The 14,308-nt window shown below is 42.9% G+C and overlaps 2 protein-coding genes across 2 annotated transcripts; both read right to left on the minus strand.

Moving 5' to 3' along the window:
* Positions 1–985: 985 nt before the first annotated feature.
* LOC100825752 (vacuolar-sorting receptor 1) lies at positions 986–7,108 on the minus strand. Its single transcript, XM_010230352.3, has 12 exons — positions 6,451–7,108; positions 4,627–5,313; positions 4,429–4,517; positions 4,255–4,324; positions 4,098–4,181; positions 3,944–4,020; positions 3,765–3,846; positions 3,542–3,624; positions 3,374–3,440; positions 2,735–2,869; positions 1,593–1,699; positions 986–1,447 (listed from the first exon to the last, which is right to left on the minus strand). The coding sequence occupies exons 1-12, from the start codon at positions 6,743–6,745 to the stop codon at positions 1,340–1,342; spliced, it is 1,884 nt and encodes a 627-aa protein (XP_010228654.1). The 5' UTR covers positions 6,746–7,108; the 3' UTR covers positions 986–1,339.
* A 2,740-nt stretch (positions 7,109–9,848) lies between these two features.
* On the minus strand, positions 9,849–11,478 carry LOC100839062 (probable WRKY transcription factor 70). Its single transcript, XM_010230353.3, has 3 exons — positions 11,032–11,478; positions 10,750–10,851; positions 9,849–10,641 (listed from the first exon to the last, which is right to left on the minus strand). The coding sequence occupies exons 1-3, from the start codon at positions 11,331–11,333 to the stop codon at positions 10,107–10,109; spliced, it is 939 nt and encodes a 312-aa protein (XP_010228655.1). The 5' UTR covers positions 11,334–11,478; the 3' UTR covers positions 9,849–10,106.
* Positions 11,479–14,308: the final 2,830 nt, after the last annotated feature.

The following is a 14,308-nucleotide window of genomic DNA, read 5'->3' on the forward strand; positions in this document are numbered from 1 at the left end:
TGCGTCCGTCTACAAGCGGAAAGATTCAATTCAATTCAATCCATGGCGGGCTGTTTGACTGTTCTTAGATTCTGTCGCTGGGGAGTGGGGCCCGCGTGAGACATCCAGACACGAAACCCGCCAGAAACCGTCACCGATCAATCTGAAATGGACGACTGTGATGAAAACATTCCAATGCCGTGGGCATCATCGAGCGGTGCTCCATGCGTCCTTTTTTTTTTTCCACTCCCCAGTCTCCCACTGATGCAACAAACAGCCCTGTGTATGTACGCGTTATGACTAACCAATGCACATCATTTTGTTGCAGAGGCTGATGAGAAAATGCTGCACGTAGTCTGAGTGTACCGTGTACATACAGTATAGGCGTATAGCGTGCACATGGACGTATTCATTCAATCGTCCTGAACCATGATTCAGGTCGACACTCGACACAGGCTACCTTTTCCATGAGAGCCGGCAACGACCTGTCAGACTGCGTCATCGAGCTGGGGGCTAGAGCCATGCTATAAGCCTGAAAAGGAGGCCTACTGACTTGGCACTACGAAAAAATGGCCAGAAAGGATTGATCCTGGGGAACCTGGCCGTGACCAATCATGGCAGGTGTGAGATTCCCCTAAGCAAAGGCGCGTCTCAAAAGAGCAGAACAGAAAATTTCGATCGAGCAGCTCCTCCCCCTACCTCAAAAGAACGAAAGGAATAATCGATGCATCCACCGCACGCTGTATCATGCTGCCGCACCGCCTCTGTATTTCTCTACTGAAAGGCTCAACACTCGATCGAACAGTATGTTTTGCTCGCTGTGCTGCAACCCCTCCCATGCTGCAATGGCTCAGCACGCTTACTCCTTTTCATGGCAACGCAGCGCTGCTCTTGGGAGGAGTACGGAATTTCTCACGCTTGCCCAAGCTCACACAGCCCACGCTCCTTGGCCATGTTCCAAGAAATAACAGCACGAGCAGCAATCACCAAGATAGAGATTTTAAAAAAATGGCAAAAGTTTGTGGTATACCTCTTGTAGACTCCGGATTTATTCAGATATAAGGGCATAGGAAGTTCTCTAGTCTGAACAACAAGTATTTACAGGATGTTGACACGTGTTATGCGATAAGAACAGTGAGTCCGAGCGAATGACCGGAGCCTACAAAGGGGTAACATTGTGATGATATCGCCTATGCTGTTTGCAAAATGAGTGTGCACACCAGTTTTAACTCCTAGAATCATTACATCAAATCTTTGCTCACACAAACCGTATCTTTCCGTTTATCTTGACCTCTGTAAAGTCGACACCACCGATGATATGCTGCGTGTTCCTTTGTTCCTCCACAAAAGCAGTGTCATTTCAGATATCACCAGCATGAGCGACATGCTGTTGTTGGTTTGCTCCTTCTTGGCTGTCCAAAGGCATGTACTGAGCCATGATGGCACGGATCTCCGAGTCCATGTAACTCTGATGAGGCATGATAGCATAGATCAAGTCAGGCACAAATCGAGTATCATTGTTATCTTAACAAATGGTTCAACTCCTCCGGCCTATGACCACTCGAAAATAAATGTAGATTGTTAAGAGAGTGTGAGTAGAGATGGTTTATTACCCGCAGCCTGTATTTGTACACTGCATATGCTCCGACCCCAGCAAAAACAAGCCCGAAGAAAATAACCCACATGAAGCTCCAGCCGACAGAGGAGACAGCCTGTTTGCCTGCAAGGGGTAAGGGGTTTATAAACAGCATTAGACTAGTATAATATTCAAAGTTGAAATGAACTATGCCACACTTCTCCTTGCTGATACCATCTTAGGTTGTCAGAATATCTGTACTATCATTTTCATGCACATGCCTTTTTTTCGTTTCAGTTCAGGCAACAAAGTGAAGTGCAAGATTACAGTGTTCTTAAAAGAAAAGGAGCTGACAGTATTTCTGGAGGAAAAGGGGAAATAACGAATACTAATCAGAAGATGATAGCATCAAGTCTGGTCCAGAATCCTAACAATGAAACCGTGTGCTAATTAGCTTAAAGCAATCTAGGTGAGGCAATAGTGCAGATCACGGTAAACATAACCTGTGCCTGCTGCTTCACCTTTCAAAACTTAAAAGTGCAATTGAAGTAACCTCTGTGAATAAAAAGAACCGTTACAGTACCAAGGAACATAAAGCCTCATTGACCTCACTACGGGTATGTTTGGATTGTTGCCAAAGTGCACCATGCCAATTTTTTGGTTATGACAAAAAAATTGGTCTTTGTTTGGATGGCTGCGAACTTTTTGGCATGCCAATGGTAGCATAGCATACCCAGTTCATCTTATGGCCAAACTTGGCCAATACATGGGCAAGCAAAACCTTGACCAATAATTTGGTTAGCCAAAGTTTTGGTAAGACTCAACCAAACACACCCTAATAACCATGGCTGGAGTATGTTGGTAAGGCTACAAATAAGGTTGTATGATAATTCAAACCTTAAGGGAAATTCTTTAGTAGATGACTATCGTTTATTAAGCAACCAACACGAAACAGCCAGTCCACCCATCATTTGAACTGAAGCATAAAATCAAGCATCTCAAATAACAAGAAAGTATTGTAAGATCAGACATGTCAAACAAAAGAAAGTATTTTGCTCAACTCAGCAGTAAGCAGGTATACTTGCTTGCCATCACACATAATATATACTAGCGATTGCAAGACACATATGAAGAAATTGAATTAGATAGCTACGGACAAGTTTGGATTAGGCTACTCACTGATACAAGTGTCTTGCTCTCTCATATATAACATACTGTCACCACCAGCACAACTGCATTCATAGCTTCCCCATGTATTTTCGCAGCTGCAGCCAGTGCACTGGCAGGCAGTTTTCATTTTGCATTCGTCAATATCTGCACATAGTGTGGATTAAGAATAAAAAATATGAATTCCATAATAAGCCCTAAAGTTCTCAAAGTTTGGATTATTCGCTATACTCTCTAGGTGAACATTTATAATAGAAACCTATCGACAGATTATCTGCTCAAGTAAAAGCAATCTAGCAAAGTTCTTTATTTCCTTTTTTTTGCAGGAAACCTAGTGTTCTCTAGAATATGTTGAGTAGTACTTCAGTCAAAATAAGTGGTTGCCTAAATATTGTGCACTCTAACCTCTATAACTCATCTTTGTGAATATATATTGGCTAAATATGAAGATGATGAGCACTTGAGCACAATTGTCTCGACAGTACTTACATAACAGTATAATTTCCTTAGGTTTTACACCTGTTAAAACTTGGTCAAGTTTTAATTTGGAAAATTTGCTGATGTTGTAATTATTGTTTACTAGACAGAGTACTAATTAAAATATTGTGTTTAAGTCATACAAAATAAGTTTCTGAATAATGATAAAAGTACCTTCACAACTTTTTATGCCATCACCCTTGAAACCTTCTGGACATTTGCAACCATTAGATTCTTCATGCTGCAGAATTTCCGAATTAAGTTTTCGTGCCGTCAAACAATCACAAAGAAAAACTAATAGGTCTCTCTTAGTCTCAGGATTAAATCTACTCATCTACTTACCGAGCAGGCAGATATTGTCTTCCCATTTTTAGTTTCCTTCCAGCATCCTCCATTGTTGATCTCACACCTCCCAATACCGGAAGCTGATAATGGCAAATGTTAATAATAAGTTATACAAATAATTAACATAAAACTGATAATAAGATGGTGCGAAGAAGTCAATAACACCGATTACATGAATAATTACATCAAGTTCTATCACATAACTAAATTCCCAAAGTACCTTCACAATTGGTGTACCCATCACCAACAAATTTGACACCTTTGACAATAGGGCACTCACAAACACGCCCACGGAAGGTATCCTGCATTTTCATATGCAGCAAATTAGAGCTGTCTTACAAGAAGAATAGAGTATGAAGACAAGGTGAAATATCAGAAGCATCTCCAGGTAAACAGTACCCTGCAAGCAGTGACGTTATTATCGTTGTCAAGCCAGCAACCGCCATTGTTCTCCAAGCACTCATTTGTTTGAACATCTACAAGGAACAGTAATGCGCCATAAGACAATATCTAGGAAGCAAATTCATATACTTAAAGGAAAAGGTGTACAGACCTTCACTCAAACAAATAGTGGGTTCAGTTGTCTCCTCAAATCCTGAACAGATTGCTTTTAGCACCGCACCTTTGTCCAACTTACCTGAAGACAAAACTAAATTGTAAAACAAATACATCAGGAGAAAAACAAGTAGAACTACAGAACAGTAGACAACCTCGGTATTGCCTGTTGTTGACGACAAGGGTTGGCAGTATAGTGACATCGCCTCGTTTACCATGACCAATCTATATAATAGAAACTTATAGCTGAATATACTATGATTTGATGAAAATGTGCGCAAATGAGACGCTATATAACAAAACAAGGTCCTTTATCTACAAGATCGTACTTGGGCATCTTGTTCTGCCTTTAGAATTGGGTTTTCCTCATCTGCTTCAGGATCTCCAACACACTTGTCTATCTTCTCAATGTCTAACCCTGTAAGTACAAAATAGGAAATATTAAATTGGAAGGTTTAGCCAATTAGTTAAACAATAATAACATAAAGAATTCTGAGATACATGAAAACAGTGCCTATTAGACCTACCAAGTGACTTAATAACATGACTTGCACATTCATGTGTGTATTTCTTCTCCTTCATAGGGCATCTAATGGCAAAGTCATGTACGTAATCCCACCACAACCATGGCTTGCCAGTGTCATTAGCAACCTTAAAAACACAAACTTGATGTAGATTTTGAAACACAACATCTTTTCCATCATATCCTTTGTTGAAATCCTGCTCTGGATCCGGTGCACAATATCTCCCATGATTGATGCACTGGGATTTGCATTGCTTGCTCACGACAAAAGCTTCTGGACAATACCATGTAATATAATGAGGAGTGAACTGGGTGTAACCCTTCTGCTCAAGGACTTGTGCAGTTCCTCTAAAGCTCTTCACAAAGTCCATTTGCATATCACATTTAGGACCACACTCATCGTTACTGTTTGTCCAGAATTCATACTCTACACGCTCATCGGGATGGGGAAGGGATTCCCTCCAGTCCAGAAGGACACTAACCATTTCACCTTTTTCAGCAGATTTCTTAAGGTCCTCACCCAGTTTCTTTGTTATAAGCACCGAGGGAATAGTGATGTTTTCTAAGTGCTTTGTGCCAGTATCGTCTGGGTTGTCCATTGTGATTAAAGGCTCATCCTTGCTATCCACAACCAGAACGGCTGCAGCTCCAGCAATTTGTGCATTCCACGCCTTTGTTGTGAAAAAGCATTCTGTTGGGAAGGAAAATTAGTATTATCATTTAAGACTGGGAAAGAAAATACTACCAAAGCTAATTAAACAAGCCAGACGATAAATTAATTACACGTTTCAACACGCAATAACATTGTATAACATATCTACCAAGCAGAGAATAATAGTGTTGTTTTGTCCTGAATCACTTCTATGTGTCAGACAGTTCCTCGTAAAGAATGAATAAATTGTGAAACAGAAAAGTCTACCATATCATACAGTGAGAAATCTTCTCTAAAACTTTGTTATTGAAGTTCTGGATCATATTAGACTATTAGTTACTAGTGAAAAAAAATAGTTGTGTTCCATAAACAAATTTATGTCTGCACATTCTAATTCTGCTATCATAGGCATGGTAGCACTATTTTTTGTTGAAGAAAGGTTATTCCTCAGATTTCATTAATGAATCAACAGTTCAGTACAGAACAACCAGAATTAAAATAGACAGTTCTCATGCTAACAATCGCATACCATCATGAGCAATCAAATTTATAGAAGGAAACAAACGGGACTCCGCAAAACGTATGAACATGCAGTTTTCAGCAATTACTGAAACAAGCCACGGTGGTTCTCCCATAAACAGAACAGTAAATCAAGGTTATGACAATATCTATGTATCATGCTAGGTAAACGTAAATAGTTTACGAGATGATGTTATTGGCTTTCTTGCAGCAACCAGCAGGGCTTCTGTTATTTTACTGGGTTGCAACAACTGAATTATTCTTCGTGAACATACAATCTAGGTGTATTTACTGATAAGCGTTAGATACCAAATTAACACATCTTCAGTTTAAATTTGACTGTAACTACATGAATTGCTCCCCCAAATACAACTGCAAATCAAACTAATCCTTACTTGTAGAGAACCAAACAGATAATTGAGAAACAAAAAGTGCATCCAAGATAAGCGTGCTGGAAGCTAATTGACCAATAATTAATGCTAACAACCGCCTAACCAAATGAAAGATTACTCTCATTAAATCCCCTAACGACTGACCAAACTAAATCAGCTCAATAACTAGTACAAACCATACTACTAATAGTTCTAATCACCGTGCGCGACATAATTACTGGGCTGAAGCAAGAACGCAAAGTAAAGTAAACAGAGCCGTCGTCACCTCCGCGGTCGATGAGGACGAAGTTGGGGCGTGCTCCGGACCTGTGCTCCTTGTCCTTGAAGGAGACGTCGAATTCCTTGCAACCCTGCCTGTTGACCTTGGGGTAGACGACCCAGCCGTGCAAGGTGCCCCCGTACTGCGGCACCCCGAAGTTGCCGATGGCGCACTCATACTTTCCCTTTAGCCCCTCCGGCGAGGTCACCCGCACGCTATTCTTCTCCACCACGAACCTCCCCGCCGCCGCCTCCGTCATGGCCAGCAGCACCACCACGGCACACCACCCCGGACCCATCATCCTGGGCCCCCAACCGTACGATCCGGGAGCAATCTCAGCAAAGGGGAGTTCTTGTATCAAGCCGGCAAGAAAAGAATCGAGTCTTTGGGTGGAAGCAAAGGAGATTTCCGGGAGGCGCAGATCTGCCGACCTATAGCTAGAGAGGGGCCCGAGAAAAGAATTCAAGGCGGCCGGCGAGATCTAGCAAAGCTAAGCTAAACGAAGCGAAGGCTAGTGTGGATGGAGGTGGGGAACTGGACTTGGAGCGCGTCGTCGTCCACGGCTGGGAGCTGCGTGGAGTGGTCGTCGGTTGTTGGTTGTTCCGTCCAAGCAAAACCGAACCTAAGCTAAACTACACTAAACCGAGCTATTCCGTTGCTGTCTCTGTCAAAGAAAGCGGATGGGATCAGTGCTTCGTCCTCGTGATATGGAGCGACCGTCGTGCGGCAGGGGCATGGACAACGTGAGCTCGCAGGGCGCGTGGGCTGCTTTGGTTTTCTTTTACTTACTGCCTTTGAGATTCGCGCTCAAGTCAATGGCTCGTGGTTTCCAAGACGTGGGGAGAATCCGGAGCGAGCGGTCTCCAGCGTAATACAAAAATATTCATGCATCGTCAATATACTCAATAGGTTTTGAAAAATCGTTCATAACATCATGTGGTAATGTAATAGAACGTGATGTACATCAACGGGCCAAATGGTTCGTCGCACAAGATTTTTCATCCCACCAGCTTGAATATCGATCAATAAGATCCCTCCAGCTTAGAGAGGATATCTTAGCCTCTCCTTGATTGCACCATGCAAGAGAGATTGCAGATAACCATGCATCCATGGGTTTCCTCTAATTGTCCAGACCAACCCATAAACCATCCACTTGCCAAAACCAGATCCGTGGGTTCATGATCTCCCGATGCACACTCATAGGATTGTGTGCTAACCATAGTTGTCATATAAACATAGGAACATGTCGTGATTTTTTTTTTGGAATTGCATGTAAATTAGTCCATAAGAAAAGTTCCTACAATTTCAAATCCTACAAATCAAACGAGTTGTATAGAAAAATTCCTTATGAATAGAATTCTCTATAATTTCTATGAATTTTCTTTGAATAAAAAAGACCTTAATATTTCCGGAGTATCAAAGCAATGTGCGGGTACTTTAGTTGTTGACACCTACAAATTTTTGAGAGTGATGTGTATATTTTTCGAGCTAAGACAGTGGTTTGTTATTTGTTGAGACTCGGTAATTGGTGTTTGTTTTAACTTGTTGATTGTGACCTCTAGAAGCTAAATAAGTAGAAGTTGTAGCCTAAACAAAAGAGACCCTATGTCCGTCCTGAATTTTAAGATCCATCCTTCAACCTGCAAGGAAAATACATGAGATAGTGTTCCACATTAGTGTGTGCCTGCGTTGTTCCTCACTACTCCCTCCATTCCAAAACACAACTCATATAGATTTTTCTCATTTGTTCCGCGACACACATCGTTTTTCTCTTGGTACCCGCACCCGGTCAATAACTACTCACATCCATTTACTATTAATCCAATATGAGTGGTTAATCACTAGAAACGAGAGCTGCCTTGATCCAAGTGTACAACTCTATATGAGTTGTGTTTTGGAATGGAGGGAGTATTGCATACGTGCACAGTTGTTCCTCACTATTGTGTACGTGAGCAAGTGGCAAAGATTTTTCTTCAATTTTAAAGAATTTCGAAACAAAATAAATATCAAAATGTTCGATCAGGTCTTTTATGTACTTGTAAAACTTTAGGAAAACAGATGTGCTCAACAGATAAGTTCTTTTTTTTTAACATATCCAGGACACAACGCCCATAAATTGAAGTCACCCTCATCAAATACGGCAACCACGCCATGTATCATAAATTATCAATCAGATCCGGGCAGATAGATTCAGCCGAGCCACGTGAAACACACAACAGGTTTATAGTATCGCGAATTGCTATATACCCCTATGATTATATCAATTATCTCAAATTTGTCCAAATATGATGTATACGTCTAAAAAACGTCTATACACATATAACATTTCGAATTAATATGGATACGACAAGTACAATACAGCCCACCTAACCAGTCTGACTTCTTAAAAAAAACGGTCTGACAGTTCTAGCCCAACTGTTCGCTGGCGCCTGTTGTGATTTGATACTCGTACTTTTCTTTTTTGGAAGGGCTGTGATCTGCTACCTGTGCTACAGCCTGTAGGGAGCACCGTCCCGTGTCGGTTGTTGACACTCCACATATAAATGCGCCTTTTCCAAGAGTTTCCTCTTTTGCATGTTTGATCGTTTTTGGTTCTGTTGGGGAGCCCTCCCGACTCCGAATTTTGTTCGGCGTGTAGCACGCTGGTGAAGCAGATGGGCCACTGTGGAGTACTAGTATCATGGGCCGGCTGGGCCACTGTTTCTCTTTTGAGGCCAGCCGGCCTGGTCTTGTCATTGCACATGTGAACTGATGTTAACTGATCGTGAGCTTCAATCTTCTTTTTTTTTGAAGCTATCGTGAGCTTCAATCAATTTGAAAAGAGAACAACAATAACCATGTTTGGAAGATGAAGATGTATTAGAGCATCAAGAACAGCAATGAATACTTGCTGCAGCACGCATGCAACGTTCACAACAATATTCTTGTGCTGTGCATGCATGCATACAGCTTGCTGGCGTACATCCAGTGCGTGTACATCTTCACTAACCTACCGTAATCCATAATCATATCAGTTAACACACTGGTTATACATTCATCATTCATGGAATCATGGGCAAAAAAATGAACAAAACCAGCTGATGCATCGTATATACTCTATCCGAAAATTTCGGGAATTTAGTACTGAGTATAAAGTTGTACTAATTTTGTACTCCCTCGATCTATAAGAAGTGCCGTCCACTAAGTATAAAATGGTACTAACTTAGTGCAAAATGGACGACATTTTTTATGAACCGGAGAGTGATTATTAAATCTCCGACACTTATTATGTTTTTTAGGAAAGCTTTAGGTCATAAGACCTATAGCAATATTATTAAAATTGTAAAAATATATTTACATATGTTACAAGAGAGTGCTATCTAAAATTTTCAATCCATGATTGCATGGCATGGTATTTTTTTTTCTTTTCACTCTATGCTATCTCCGACACTTATTATGGATTGAAGGGAGCACATAAGTAGGGGATGGCAAAGTCCTCCTTCGCTCCCAATTCAAGAAATGGATCAAAGTATATATATGTACAATACTGCACATGCGCATGAATCATGCAGGCATACATGCATGCATGCATGACGCATCATGCGGTGCAAGTAAACGTTGTGATCGATGGAATTAATCACCATACGGGCGTTTGAATTAATTCCATGTGTGAATATGAAATCTCATGGATCGAACAGGAAAAAGTCGTCGTCTCCGATGGTACCGAGCGAGCCCACCCGGAACCCGAGGCTGCTCGGCGACGACGTCGCGAAGCTGTCCGTACCGGCCGCCGTTCCGCCGCCGCCACCGTGCAGGCCAGCGTCGCTAGTCCTCCCGGCCGACCCCACGACGACAGCGGCGAGCTCGTCGGCCGCCAGCTGCACGAACGGATCGGCCGAGGAGCTGAACACGTCGTCCGCGCTCGTGGTGCACCACGAGGAGGACATCCGGCTCGCGGCGACTACCCCTTCTTCCTTGGCCAACTGATGAGGAGATAAAGTCTGCGCGAAACTGACGAGGTTATTCGCAAGGTTGTCGTCGTCTTCGTCGGCGGCGGCTGCCACGATGATCATCGGGGCGGTGGAGGATGGGTAGTCGCTGCAGGTGTGCTCGCCGTAGTACGTGACGGCGTACTTGGATGGATCGGCCTCGCAGGCCTGGACTTGCCTCTTGGCGTTGCAGCCTTGGTCTGATTTGTGCGTGCACCTGTAGTAGCTCCTGCCAGAACGAATTACTGTCGTCACCACCGGTTCCGTCCAATTTAATTCCATCACAAATTATTTTAGCTAGCCAGGCTGATAGTATATGCGAGACAAGTATAAATACCTTGGATGGGGTGAGTTTTGGATCTCCTTCTGCCCATATTTCCGCCATACGTGACCATCGACCAACGTATCAGTGACTCGTTTGCCGGAGGAGCGTTGCGATCTGACATATATACATGCAGCAAAATTAATGAACACACTAATGAGAGCATCAGCCTGAAAATTAATTAGCACCGCACATATACTGTTTCTTCACTAGCTCGACTGTACGTATATCACCTTCTGCTGGAGCAAAATTAATTAGTGTATGCCATGCTAATTAAACTGAAGCCATGTTTTTCACCTTCTGTAGGAGATGCGCCTCCTCGTCCTCCCGCCCGAGCTCTCACCTGCAGCCGTCGGCCTGATCACCCCGTCGGCCGACGACGCCCCGGCTGCGGCGCCGCCGGTGTCCAACGCCGACAAAGCGCTCGACAGCTTACCCAGCATATCGTCGATGAGCTCCGTCCACTCCGACGACTGCTCCTGCAGCAAGATCTTGAGCCTGGCCGCGCCCTCGCGCACCTCGATCAGGTCGTTCACGGCCGCCGCCGCCTTCTCCGCCGGCACGTCCCTCCCGGCGCCTCCAGAGGACGCCATGCACATATAGCACACGCCGCTAGCCGCTCTGCGTGTACATACCAGCAGGCAACTGGCGTGCACTTCTATAAGCTACCGTAGGGTTAATTAAGCTTGTGTGGTGTTTGCATTTGCATGCTACACTCCAAACTGCAATTCCTAATTGCCGGGGAAGGAGCTAGGAAAAGCAGTAGGACAAGGTTAAAAAGGAGTGAGGACGGGAGGAGGAGGAAGCTGCATGGAAGGTGGCATGGCGGTGGGTCCCGATCCATCGTGTGCACAACAACGCAAACCGATCAAGCCAAGTTAACGTGGCTACTGCATACAGTAAAATAAAACTAACTAATAGTAAGTCGTCATCGCCGTGACAGGGGCACCGTGAGGTCACGCGAGCGTACTGCGTGCATGGATTATGGGCCTTTGACTGAATGGTCACTACCTGCAGTGGCCAGGCAACTTCCGCGATCCACGCATTTGCCGAACACGATCCCAGTCAGCAGCTAGCATTTGCTAGGCCGGCCGTTAGATTCTGTGCTTTTAGACCGATCTGCAATCCATCTTGATTAGATTCCGTACGAGCTTTCGTGACTTGCACATTAATCAGGTTAATTATCAGGTCACTCAAATTGATCGGGCAGTACACGCGCGCCAGTACAGACTACAGACCGCCAGATGTGTACGCACATCGCTGTTGATGTAATTGTCGAGAGAAACTAAGGACATGCAAGCAAGAGGGTGTTTTAATACTACGACAAGCTTTCTCCATCAGCCCATCTGCTGACTAGACGAGAAAGTTTTCACGCGTCGCGGGAAATTTCTTTGCTGCACATTGGAAACGCCTTAACAACTTCTGGTTGCGGAACCATGCGTTCTCGGTACGTCAGTGGGAATTGTCCTCGACACGCTTAACCGAATTGTATCGGACTGAGCCACTGGATTCGTTTTTTTTTTTTTTTGTTCTTGGGGGGAAATGCTCAGTAGATTAGTTGCATGGTGTCTCTTTCCTCCACCTAAGGATTGCTCAAGAATTTACATGCCAACTGCAGGGATAGCATTTCTTTTTCCTCCACGTCGATTAGATGCTTGCTAGGTCCTCTAGAACCGGAAATTCTAATTACCGTACCGGAGTTTAATCCACCGTTCATTCTCTCAGATTCGTTTTCTGTTTTCAGCTTGCGTAGACTTTTGTTGCCTATAACTACCTATCCAGACGTGGGTCCCAAGCCCTAGATGGGACGTGGTTGCTGGTTGGGAAAGGCAACGGTACACTAACACATTTTGATTTTTGTACAGATTATTTGAGGGTCTAAACGAACTCAAAAGTTGATGAAAATCTGAGGGGTTGTTTAAGATGGTCTTTCCCACCTAGAGAAAAAGTTTCAAAAAGTTTCGAGCAAGTTCAAAATCTCGGCCGATCTCCACCGATACTAGTACTCCCTCCGTCCAACAAAGGAGGTCTCAACTTTGATTAAATTTGAATGCATCTATACATTAAGTTATGTCTACATACATCCAAATTTTAACAAACTTGAGACATCTTTTGTTGGACGGAGGGAGTACTACACTAACACGTTTTGATAGTTGTACAAATTATTTGGTGGTCCAAACGGACTCATAATTTGATGAAATTTGATGGTTGGTTTAAGATCGTGTTTCCGACCTACGGATAAAGTTTCAAAAAATTTGGAGCAAATTCAAAATGAAATTTTCATTGAAACAATAGTGCTGCAAGTTCAAAACGACAAAGTTGAAAATGATGTGTTTTACAAATGTTTGAAATTGAATCTAACTATTGAAACGTTAGTGTCCTAAAGATTGCCGATTGAAACATTGGTGTCTCAATGAAACTTTATTATACAATTTCAATCATATAGGAATAAGTTGAAATCTTGTCGATCGAAACAGTAGTGTTTCAAAAAACTTTCATATATACGGTCAATGAAAATATTTGTGTCTCAATGAAACTAGTGTTTCAATGTTTTCAATATTTGACCACTGAAATAATGATTGGTGATAACGAAATTTCAATTATTTGTCAATGAAAGTTCAATGGTGCACACATATTTTTTTAAATGATGCATCAATGAAATCATCGCACGTTTGGATTTCAATGAGATATCTTTAAAATTTCAGAGCTAACAGTACCTAACCATAAATGCTCGCATGCATGCAGTGGTCAGAGCCAGCAGCAAAGTGCAAAGCAATTAATTACTTCCCTATACATGCACTATGTCCGGTCCCGCACATGCACCTGCATGTGGTAAGTACAGCGCCTCCAGATGGAACTTGTTTAGAAACAACACGAATCTTGACGAAACTTTATGGTGATTTAACTCCGGTAGGTCCCTTGCCCGGTAAAAAAAATCACTTTACCTCCGGAACACCTTCCCAGCATTTTTCGTTTTGTATTTTGCGAATGAAGGAACGTTCTGAGTTCTGTCTTTTATCTGGCCGACCTCATTCGTCTTTTTTAGATGAAAAGGACCATTGCTCCCGGCTAAAGAAACAACAGATTTATTGATTACAGAGTTCTGGTCAAAGCAGTCAGTTCTGCGCCCAAGGTACAACATCAGATCGCGTACGAAACATATGCATACGACTCGGGCCTAAAACTGGCCAAGACAGAGCAAGCCCACAGAGTTCCCTGATGTTGAGTAGTAGTATGTTCATGTCAGCCGGCATGAATTACGGCTATTGTACTTGGTCGACCATGATAGAATGTATGGTACTGCTATTTAGTGTGTCTGAAAGACAGTTCACACAAACAGGAGTACGTCAGTTCGCACCTGTTTCAAGAAGCCAACAATCCAAATTTGGGATTCAAGAAGGGAGGTAAATCGTTGGCATTAGTCACTGTATTTACTGGAGACGTTTGGTTGTATGGTGTCTCGCTTCACTCACAACTTGATTAGTAGTATTTCAGTAAACAGAAACCACTGATGTATTTGCGGTTCTAAGTTGACCCTAAGCTTCCAATTATTTGTAAATCATGTATCCTTCGA

The sequence above is a fragment of the Brachypodium distachyon genome, chromosome 1 (assembly GCF_000005505.3).
Source record: "Brachypodium distachyon strain Bd21 chromosome 1, Brachypodium_distachyon_v3.0, whole genome shotgun sequence".
Classification (NCBI taxonomy): Eukaryota; Viridiplantae; Streptophyta; class Magnoliopsida; order Poales; family Poaceae; genus Brachypodium; species Brachypodium distachyon.